This window comes from Mus pahari, chromosome 15 (genome assembly GCF_900095145.1).
Source record: "Mus pahari chromosome 15, PAHARI_EIJ_v1.1, whole genome shotgun sequence".
In the NCBI taxonomy this organism is placed as follows: Eukaryota; Metazoa; Chordata; class Mammalia; order Rodentia; family Muridae; genus Mus; species Mus pahari.
This window is the reverse complement of record NC_034604.1, coordinates 73,188,313-73,199,827: the sequence shown is the minus strand read 5'-3', so window position 1 is coordinate 73,199,827 and position 11,515 is coordinate 73,188,313. Positions and strand designations below refer to the sequence as shown.

The window sequence follows — 11,515 nt, the reverse complement described above, 5'->3', positions numbered from 1 at the left end:
GAGAGAGAGAGAGGGAGAGAGAGAGAGAGACAGAGACAGAGACAGAGAGACAGAGACAGAGACAGAGAGAGACAGAGAGACAGAGAGGAGGGGACAAGGACAAGATAGAGCAGCTCCCAATGACAGTCCCCCAGTGATACTTCTTCCAGGTCAGTCCTGCCTTCTGATAATGTCACCATTAATTCCATGGGGAATTAATCCATTGACTAGTTCAGCACCTTTGTGATCTATTTGTCCCTAGCAAAGCCTTGCTGACACACCCTGGAGTGCTTCCTAAGCCAACCAGTTGACAGTCAAAACCACACCTCCTAAGACAGGCAGGATTATAGCCCCAGGGGTGATGGCTTGACTTCAGACTTTTCAAATCTGTAATGGCCTGAACACCACAAGCTCTTGGTGGGGACTGCATGGAGTGTTAGTTAACTGTTCAGAGTGACCCTACAACCATTCTTCACTTTCTGCCCAGTGCCCAGGAAATCAGCTGGAGTGATCAACATTTTCTGATTAAACCACCTTTGTGTTAAATGAATTTGCCCCACTATGGCTGGTGCTGGTCTCCGAGCACGCTGAGGTGGGTGGGCCTGTGCTGCTTGGTACTAAATAGACTTTCAACTGTCAGTTTATATGAGCCCATCTGTAGCCCCTGTGGGTGGAGGAACATCTATGCTGTCTTGTAGTCACTCCATTATGTCACTTTTACAAGGTCATAAGGCCAACAGGTGGGGAGCTCAGGCTTTTCTTACCTCTAACTGGATTTTCAAGTGTCCTGAGATACCTCGGGTTGAAGCTAGCATTGTGGGGACCCAAAGTCATGAGGGTACATATAAGTAATGTTTAATTACCACCAACAAACTATGTTCCCTCCCAATGGCCTCCTTTCAAGCAAGCGTTCTCTGTTTTCATAAGTGCTGTGCCCCAGGGAGATGATAATGTCAGCAGTGATGCTTCTGATAATGTGCCATTAATCCCCAGCAGAGCTGGGAGATGCTGGCACTAGAAGACGCAGCTCCCTCCAGAACATTCTGTATCCAAGTTGATCTTTGCTTTATGTCTGTGCTATCAAACCCATCCAAAAAGCCCAGGGCTGTCAGAATGTGTTCACTGCAGATTTAGATCCCAGTAAACCAAAGGAGAAGCTGCCTCTAACAGGCCCACACCAGGGACCAGACCACACATGCCTGGGAGAAGTTTACATCCAATCTCTTGTCCTTGAGAGAGTCAGGGCCACTCTTTCCGGGGCCTTGTGACCTTCACTGTCCCTGGTTCCTCTGTGTTTTTTTGCCATACAAGTGACAGCTGCATTCCTCACATAATTACTGATATTCATGGATAGTTATCACATCTGCTGTCCTCAAGCCAGGGGTGACACTAAAGAAAGCCAGAGCTAGACTCTTAACATGTTGACGGGAATGAACAGAAGCCTGTGGCGTCCCGCCAGAGATGAGAGAGTGGCCAGGACTCACTGTCTCAGGATAGGATCTTTTCTGCTCCCAACACTGCAGGACTCCACCTTCTCCCTGTAGGGCTTATATTGTTTGTGACTTGGGAACCCTTCCTGGATACCACGTAGAGCAGAACAGGGCTGAACATGCCAAGCTGGTTTCCATCCTACTGATACCTCTTTGCGTTCCTGGCTTCTAAACACAACAGTGCCCACCATGACTCCTGACCTAGCCAAGCATCCTGGGGCAGAGTCATAGAGCTATCTCTAACTAATGATGCTCCATTTCCCCCTTATACCTCAAGGACATCACCACTCCCAGCAACCTTCTGCTCAAAGTCGCCTAATAGCTTTGAGTTTCACAGATACAAGCCTCTTTGCCTTGACTGGGTATTGATGGAGTTGCCTTTCTGGTTTTTTTCCTACAAAGCTGTCATGTTCCCTCTATGATGGCAGAACCTGTAAGCTGTCTGCTCTGTTCTGTACAAAGGGTGGGCAAGATCCCGAGAGCTTTGAGGGCTTTCAACTTCACAATCTCAATTCAAAAGGAAGTTGTCTTAAAAACACTTACAACATATAATTACTGTTCGTGTTTTAAGATGAAGATTCTGGGGGAAGAAAACTCATCCCAGCAGAAGTTCCTCGGCGATTACCAAGTTACACGTATTACTCATCCTTCCGTATGAACATTTGGACTTGCCTTCGGTGACAGAAGGAGCCAGGCCATCCTGCCATAGCAAAAGAAGACAGGGAGCAGAAGGCAGGCAGAGGCAGGGCCTCTCTGGAGATGTGATGTCCCCATGGAAGAGAACAGGTGTCCCCTCCCTTTCTCGGGTAGGAACTTGGACTTGGCCCTGACTTGGGCAGGTAGAGCATATACTCCACGGGGCTTTGCAAACTCAGGTCCCATAGGGTCTGTCGGGAAGGCTCAGCAGCCCTGGAATGGCTGTTCTTTAATTCTGGGAATTAAAGTGATGGACAGGGTGAGATGCTGACACACATTCGCCAGGGTGTTCAACACCATGGGTGTGGTCCCTTATCTACAACCTAGGACAAATCAGGTCCCCAAGGACACAGCAGGTGACAGGACTGTATACAAAGCAGAGTTCTGGCTGATGCTGCCCTTGCTGGACCAATCAAGACAGTTGTCCTTTCCTCCCCGCCACTCATCTTCCTGATCGTTAGTAAGCTCTGCCTCCAACTGAACCCCTGCTGCTGAGTCTCCACAGCAGATGACTGTTGAGTCCATCAGACCGCCCAGCCCCAACCCTTCAGATTCCTCAATGTTGTGGGCCACTGCCCTGCTCTGGGGAGGCCCCTGGCTATGTCCTACTTCTCTGGCACACCATCCTCGAAGTGTAGAACAAACCAGTGTGAGATTCTTGGTGTCTCGTGTCTAGTGCAGGGAGATAAAAATGAGTACGTCCTGAGGCAGGAACTTGGTGTTGGCCTTGAGTATCCCAAGGACTGAGTTCTCGGGGGTTGCAACACACTCACTCTTGGCAACTCTTGGAGGTTCCCCTCCCCCTCCTCCCCACAGTCACACTAAACGATTTCTCATATTCAGAAGATGCTTCCCAATTCCTTGTTGGCACATGGAACTTACTGGCAAGCATGGACACTTACTTTCTTCCTTCCTTTCTTTCTTCTTCTGTGGCAAAGGGTATGACAAAGGCAGCTTAATATAAGGGATTTGGTTGGGCTCACAGTTAGAGGGCACAGCTTGTCCTGGTAGGAATGTGAGGCTCCTGGTCACATGATGCCTTGGTCGGTGTTCTATTGCTATGAAAAGACACCATGACCACAGCAACTCTTACAACAGAAAGCATTTAAATGGGGCTGGCTCACAGTTTCGGAAGTTTAGCCCATTGTCGTCATGATGGAAGCATGGCAGGTGGACATGGTGATGGTGAAGTAGCTGGGACTTCTACATCAGATCTGAAGGCAGCGAGAAGAGAGAGATTCTGGGCTCTTTGAAACCTCAAAGCCCACCCCAGTGACACGCTTCCTCCAACAAGGGCACCCCTCCTAATCCTTCCAAGTAGTGCCACCCCTGGTGACCAAGCATTCAAACCCCTGGGGGTTGTTCTCATTCAAGCCGCCATGCATGACACCCACAGTCAGGAAGCAGAGAGAGAGATGAATTCTGGTTGCTTGGTACTCTCCTTTGTAATCAATCTGAGATGCTTACTCATAGAACGGTGCTCCCACTTTCAGGGTGGGTGTTCCCTCCACAGTGAAATCTGGAATCTCCCACGCAGATACACCTAGTGCTGTGACTCCGGCATGGTTCTATATCCTGTCAAGTTGACGATCAAGAGGAAGCATCATAGTGCGTGAACCGCATGTCATCAGCCTTCTCTCAGTGTCTTTCCTCCGCTTGTCACATTTCCTGTGATGCGTCAGGCGACTCAAACCTGGCCCCACAAAACCACATGCTGAACACCCACCTGGGCATGTGTGTTTGCAATTCCTAGGATGTCTCAGTGAAAAGTTTGTCTTGCTGGGCAGTGTTTAGGGAAACAAACTATGAGCACCAAGGAAGGCCCTAGTGTTGACCACCAAAGGCAGTGACTGTCAGGGCTTATACACTGTTCCTGTGGACAGTACTGGATTTCACCGTGACCCACCCGCTCAGAGTTTTTTCCCATTGAGATAAAATCACACAGCATTTTACTTACTACCATTTTGATTAAAGTATACAGTTCAGCGAATTCTTTTTTAAAACCCATTAATGATGTTGTAGAGCTGCCACCACCATGAAGTTTCAGGCCATCTTCATTGTGCCAGGGGAATTCCCGAACCTACTAAATGCTTATGCATCGTTACCTCTTTTCTACTTGATGGCCACTAACTTTCTGTCTCTGTGAATGAACTTATCATGGGCATTTCTCATCAGTGGGGTCACACTATGTGACCTTTTCTACACCGTCTTTTATGTCTGGCATACGATGCTCAAGTTCTGTTCATTTGGCAGTCATACCTCAAGGCTTTTGTCTCCAGAATGTACCAGGCTCTGGTTCCTTGCTCACCACTTTGGTTGGATTCATCCTTTGGCTATTTTGAACAACACTGTATAAGCATGTTCGTATACATCTTAGTTTGGCTGTATGTTTTCATTTCTCTCAGGTACTTACGTAGGCGTAAAGCATGCGCCGTGTGGTAAAGTGACTCTACCTGATTATTATTATTTTAAGGTTTATTTAATGTATATGAGCAAACTATAGCTGTCTTCAGACACACCAGAAAAGGGCATTGGATCCCATTATAGATGGTTGTGGGCCATTACATGGTTGCTGGGAATTGAACTTGGGACCTCTAGAAGAGCAGCCAGTGCTCTTAACCACTGAGCCACTTCTCCAGCCCCAACTCTTCCTGATCTTGGGGGGGGGGGGAGTCACTGCCGACTCTTCTGTGGGTCTGTGCTCTTCCGTGTCTCCTACCATGTGTGAGGTTCTTGTGTTTCCACATCTTGGCTAACATTGGTTTTACCATCTGCTTGGTGTGTACGTACGTGTTTTAATGCATGTGCACATATGTATACATATGTGTGGAAGCCGAGGTCAACCTCAGATGTCATTTTTCAGGAGCCATCCATCTTATTTTTTGAGATGAGGTCTCTTCCTGGGACCTAGGTCTTGCCAGTTTATCTGAGCTGGCTGCAGAGAGCCCTGAAGATCAGTCTGTCTCTATCTTCTCAGACCTGAGGTTAAAAGCACTCACCTCTGCGCCTGCCTTTTTACATGCATGTTGGGGTGCTGGGGACTGGCTGGGGACTGAACTCAGGTCCTCAATTTTATGTGGCAAAGTGCATGAACAGTCCTGTATCTTACCCAGACCTCCTTGGTCAGAATGCTTGCCCATCGAAACAAAACCACGTAGAATTATACTTGATTTTTAAAATCATTATACAGTATGCAAGTCAGTGTTTTAAAAGCACATTACCAGTCATTTGTGACCCTCACAGTATACTTGTACATTGAGTGATCTCCACAACTCCTCTGGTTTGATCGTAACTAAACAAAGTGGCACTTCTCTCTGTGTGTGGCGAGTGGTATCCCTCCACCTGCCGGCCACAGGCATCTGGTGGAACACTGGCCTTTTGCCCTAACGAAGCTCCCTTGGATGTTTAACAGTGGCCTCTCCCTCTGCTTTCAAAACACTCTCGAAGCCTTCCGTAGACAGTTAATGTGACCAGAGTATGGATCTCTGAATTTATCTGGCTTGGAGTTTCTTAATGCATAGATTGAGAGATTCCATCAAACACAGAGCTATTTTTATTGTTTGGGAATTTCATACACATGAATAATAGGTCTTTATCAAGTCTGCCTCCCATCCCCTGGTCCCCCGATGTCTCCTCTCTCCTCACCACCACCATTCCCTCCTCCTCAGTTCTGTGTGTTCTTCTCTTGTTTTTTCCACGTGTCCCAGCATGCCACTTAGTACTGCCTGTATGCACACGGTGTAGCCGTCATGGATCATGGGCCCTCGGGGGTCGCATCCTATAAGAGAGCTGACTCTCAGATTTCGGGATTTTTTTTATTATTGTTTTGTTGACTGTCTGTTCGTTTCACCTCTCCCCCCCTTCCTCTCCTTTCGCTGTGTCTCTTACCCGGGGCAGTGAGTGGGCTTCCTGAAGGCTGCTTGGCAGTGTCCTGTCTATGCCTAAAGGGGGCCATTTCGTGAGGTTTGCTTTCATCCTGTGCCACTGAGGCCTTCTCAGTTGTGCAAATGTTCATCTTACTAGCACACTGTTCAACTCCAGTATTCTCTTGCTTCCTTTTTATGACTTCTGTCTCATCCATACTTCTTACAGAGACATTCTCGTAATCATTTAGGTCAGTCTTTGGGTATGGCTTCCTTTAGCTTTTTTGTTTGTTCATTTTTGTGTTTGAGACAGGATCTCTCATTGTAACCTGGAACTTACTCTGTAGCCCAGGCTAGCCTCAAACTCATGACTGTCCTCTTTGCCTCCGCTTCCCAAGTGCTGGGATTGCAGGTATGCATCATTACCTCAGGCTATTCCTTGAACGTATTCCATTTAGTTTATTTAGCCTTTTCTGGTGAGACCAGTGTACAGGCTCCCTTAGGGACAGTTCGTTTTAGTTGTCCTCTTCCCGTGTTATAGGCTATTCTTTCTCATACTTCATATTCTTCATAATTCTTGTTGTTGAAAACCGGACATTTTCAACAGCATAAGCAACAGTTATAGAAATCGGAGCCCACCCCCACAACCAGTGAATGGTCGTTCTTACTGGTGCTTGTTTGCACAACCCATGGTTTAAAGGATCAATTTTGTAAATTTTTGTAAAGCCTGTGTGCCCGTCCTTATGCGGCCATAATGGCTCTGCTCCATTAGAGTCACAGAAGGAAAAGCAAACCCAGTCTTTGCAGATGAGCTGTGTGAGCTGGGGCCTGGCCAGCCCTCAGCCAGGCATCCTAGATAGATAGCTCTTCTGTTCACCCGCCTCTAGACCTGAAGGTCAGCCAGGGACAGCCTTGGCGGCTTCTTGGATATTTACTGAATTAACACACAGCCCCGCCTGCACCCCCCAGTCCCAAAGCATCTTCCAATTCCTTACTCCCCAAGCACCTCCTGCCCCCTGAATCGCTTCTCCATCCAACTGCCTTCCATCGCCTCAGGCAACAACAGCTATATCCTCCGATGAATGCTTTGACAGACAGTCTTAAGCTGGCTGCATTGGCTCCAGGCAGGTTCCTGGTACGGGAGATAACAGCAAAGCCTTTGGGTCGATCCTCTTGGAGGTTGGCAGGAGCTTTAGGGAACGGGGAGCCTTGGTGAGGTATGTTCTTCCGGTGAAAGTGCTGGTGTCGGTGGCGCAGGCGGTGTTTTTCAGGGACACCGTTGGGTCAGGAGCATGGGGTGGACAGAGTGAGATCTCTGAACTAGACGCAGGACATGGACAAGATGAGACCCCTGAGCATCTATCGGGGGTAGATGTGGGGTGACTTCTCTGAGCTGGGATCAGGGTGGCTATGGAGTGACTTCCCTGCACTGGTATAGGGAAGGCACAGGGAAAATCCAGTTGCTACAAAAGGTCATTGTTACTAAGATTCAGGTTCTCTCTCTCTCTCTCTCTCTCTCTCTCTCTCTCTCTCTCTCTCGATTTATTCATTATATATACAGTGTTCTGCCTGCATTTATGCCTGCAAGCCAGGAGAGGGCACCAGACAGCATCACAGATGGTTTTGAGCCACCACGTGGTTGCTGGGAATTGAACTCAGAACCTCTGGAAGAGCAGTCAGTGCTCTTAACGTCTAAGCCATCTCTCCAGCCCCAGTTGCTTTCTCTTAAGGTCCTCACGGCCACTGACAGTTTTTGGTTAATCCCAAAGTCCCACCAAAGCTAACTCTGAAGCTTTTTACCTGCGTTCCATTACCTTGAGGAAGGATTTTAGAGCGCTTTATGGTGCAAAGTATTTTCACATAGGATGCTGTGGTTAGAGCTGAGAAAATTCTTTCCTAGCAGGTGTGCTGACAATTACCATTTGTCTGTCTGTCACTATAACAATACTTGGGGTGGGGGAGGAGGTGTCCCCCAACAGTCAACCAAGGTGTTCTCCCTGGCTGGTGGGTCTAACCTGGACCAACTGGAACTTGCCCATGAGCCATCCTCTTGTTACTGTTACCATAGCTCTGAGTGCCTCTGCTGAACCTCTTCCATTCCAGGAAGCAAAGAAGCACTGCAAACAGTAAATTGGAGGGAGAGGGGAGTCCTCTGGAAAAGCAGAAGTCCCTATGCAGTCAAAGTCTTTAATGTTAGTAATAACCCCCTATTTTTTTTTCATATAGAATACTCTAGGACAAGTGAGCCCAGTGGAGGAAAAAAAAATGTGTATGCCAAACAGTTGGCATAGAAACCTAGAAGGCTCCCAGAGCATCTGAATAATTTCTGTGGGTACCAAACAGTGCCTCTGACTTAGAAACCAAGGCTGACTGAAAAATCGGGCACTGTGGGTTTCCATCTTCCTTGATTGGTGATTCTCAACCCCAGCTGTGCAACAAAATTACCTGGGAGCTTTGTTCTGAGCACAGCAGACCTCGGCCATCATGGAGATGTCAAAGATGCATGAAGCATAAAACAGGCCTGGTGCGACGCAAATATCTGTGAGATGCAGGCAGTTTCCTCCGCGAGTACCGGAGTCCCGGACCCCTCTCATCTGTGAAGATGCAGGCGGGACCTCTAAGAAAAACTGCCCTGGTTTCTCATATACAATTATCATATCTTTCTTTACATTTTCTTTACTTCCTACGTCGTGCTCAGTGTTTCTCGTTTGGCTTTAAATGTCTCTTTCTAATTGGTTCCTTTTAATCCAGTCTAGAGCAGTGGCCACACAGAATTTCCTAAGTCTGTTTCTAATTTACCTCTCCTCACCTTTATTTTCCTCCACGACTTCGTTGGAGGGTAAATAACTGAGCTCTTTTTAAATACTGACTCGCCCAGACATGGGTTTGTAAAAAGCCTTATCCTGGCACAAACCCTACTTGAGTCTAGGATTGTTTAAACTGTTTCTGCCCACGACCTTTCCTTGCCTGAGAAATTTTTATGTGGTCCTGACTTCTAGGAGGTGAGGCCATGTAAGATAGGGTATCTGCCTTCCAGGGTCCTCGGGAAAGTTGGGGGGGAGGTCCCAAATATGGACATGGCAGAGCCTTCAAGTGTGCCAGAGTTAGAAGTGAAGCTGGGATAGGAAGTTCCTGATCCCCCAGAACCCAGATCTTTGGGTAGGCGGTCTTCTCCGACGGCCGCAGTACTAACACTGCGATTTCTTTTGTAGGCCCAGTCTCCTGATCGCGGCTGGCATATGGGGCCATGGCCCGGCTCCTGGGGCACCCGGAGGCCCCGGACGCGGAGCCTGGCAGCGCAGGCCGAGGGGACCGAGGTGGCCGAGGCGGCCGCGGGGCCCGTGCGCGCCACGTCATTATCAACGTCGGGGGCTGCAGGGTGCGTCTGGCCTGGGCCGCGTTGGCCCGCTGTCCCCTGGCGCGCCTCGAGCGCCTGCGAGCCTGCCGCGGCCACGACGAGCTGCTGCGCGTGTGTGACGACTACGACGTGAGCCGCGACGAGTTCTTCTTCGACCGCAGCCCGTGCGCTTTCCGCGCCATCGTGGCGCTGCTGCGCGCCGGCAAGCTGAGGCTGCTGCGCGGCCCGTGCGCCCTGGCCTTCCGCGACGAGCTGGCCTACTGGGGCATCGACGAGGCGCGGCTGGAGCGCTGCTGCCTGCGCCGCCTGCGCCGCCGCGAGGAGGAGGCCGCCGAGGCCAGCGCCGCGCAGCCCGCCCGAGGACCGCCGACCAGCCCGGGCCGAGCCCTGGGCAGCGGGCGGCTGGAGCGAGGCCGACGGCGCCTACGCGACGTGGTGGAGAACCCGCACTCCGGGCTGGCGGGCAGGCTCTTCGCCTACGTCTCCGTGGCCTTCGTGGCCGTCACGGCCGTCGGCCTGTGCCTGAGCACCATGCCCGACGTCCGCGCAGAAGAGGAACGGGTGAGCGTGGGCGCAGCCTGCAGGGCCTGCGGCGGGACGTAGGGGGAGCCAACATCAGGGAGGTGTGGCCAAAAGGCCACATTGGGCCTAGGTGGGATGCGGAGATTCGCATGCAAGTTAGGGTTGGCCACTGCAGTGACTAGAGCTCCAGGCTCTACACCCCTTTCTATGCTAATTGAGTGGTCAGGAGTGAGGGTCCACTGAGTTGATGCCTGCACCTCTAAACTTCGTTAAATCCCAGGACAAGGATGCACAGCTTTTCTTCTGGCGCCCTCTCTGTTATCTTCAACAGCTCAGCAAGCAGGACCTACAAAATCTAGACAAGGCAGAGCTTAAAAAGTACCCAGTATCTCAAGGGTCTACAGCGGCAGTTCTCAACCTGGGGGCCAAAGCCATCCTTTCACGAGGGTAGTATATCAAATATTCATATTATTATGCATAACAGTAGCAAAATTACAGTTATGAAGTAGCAACGAAAATAATTTTATGGTTGGGGGTCACCAGAACATGAGGATCTGTATTAAAGGGTCTCAGCGTTAGAAAGATTGAGAACTACTTCTCTACAGAATTGAATGGGCCAAATTTGGATATCCCAGGGTTAGAGGGCCTTCGTGGAGAAATGAGGACTCCGATCTTGTTGAACAACCTGTTTCTTGTCCTCTTTTCTCTGTCTTGTCCACCTATCCTAGAATGCCAGCGCCAGCACAGGAAATTGAGACAGATTTGTTATCTGTGGCTAGCCAGTTCTTGCAACAGGCAAGAGGAGATAAAACAAAACAAAGCAACTTAAAAGTATCTGTTCATATTACCATCGTGGAAAGTTCTGGAAACAACTGGGGAAAGATATTATGTAGCCACCTGGGGTCTGTGTTTGGAAATGCTGGGATTCCTGCAGAAGAAGACATTCTACACTTAGATTTAGCTCAGTGCTACTCCCTCCAAGTCCTTCCAGTCTCTTCCCTCTGAGCAGACACTTCAACTTCCTCACAGGTACCCCTCCCTTGAGCAGAGCTCTCAGGCCAGTTCCTTAGAGTCCTAGCCTGTCCCTGCCCAGTGCTCTCCTAGTGGGATCAACTCATTCAGAGAAACAGAATTTTACTAAGAGCTTGGCAGCCCTGGCTGGAAATTAAACGTAAGCGTAAACTTAAAGAAATTGGTTTGGCTTGCTTCGTCATTGGGCATCCCAAGCATGGGCCAAGTCCAGACGTTTGAAGTAGTCATGAGTTTCTGATTCTAAGATGATACTTAAGGGAAGTTTGGCTCTCTTGGAAAGCATGTGGCTTTTACAGTAGAGGTGGGGTGGGGAAGAGACATCCAAAGCGTTAGATCTTTATGTAGTAATCACTCCATATACTGCTCAGGAAGAAAGGCATTTGGGGAAAACTGTCCAATAGAAATCAGGGGTGCGTCGGCTAGAGATGACAGATCTGGAAAAGACCAAGCCCCAGATCCCCTCGAAACATCTGCTCACCCCCAGATGCCCCAGCTGTGTATGCTTTCAAGCACCATCTTCCAAATTCAGTTACAATTAAACAGTGGTAAACCCTGGAGAGAGAGAGAGAGAGAGA

The 11,515-nt window shown here is 49.4% G+C and overlaps 1 protein-coding gene across 2 annotated transcripts in view; it reads left to right on the top strand.

Annotated features, from left to right (window-relative positions):
* Kcng2 (potassium voltage-gated channel modifier subfamily G member 2) overlaps window positions 1-11,515 on the top strand; it is a 64,870-nt gene that overhangs the window by 29,381 nt on the left and 23,974 nt on the right. For both annotated transcript variants that reach the window (XM_029546712.1, XM_029546713.1), the window contains exon 3: window positions 9,241-9,947. In XM_029546712.1, coding sequence (XP_029402572.1) covers window positions 9,276-9,947 — 672 coding nt within the window. In that variant the 5' untranslated portion in view covers window positions 9,241-9,275. The remainder of the gene's footprint in view (window positions 1-9,240; window positions 9,948-11,515) is intronic.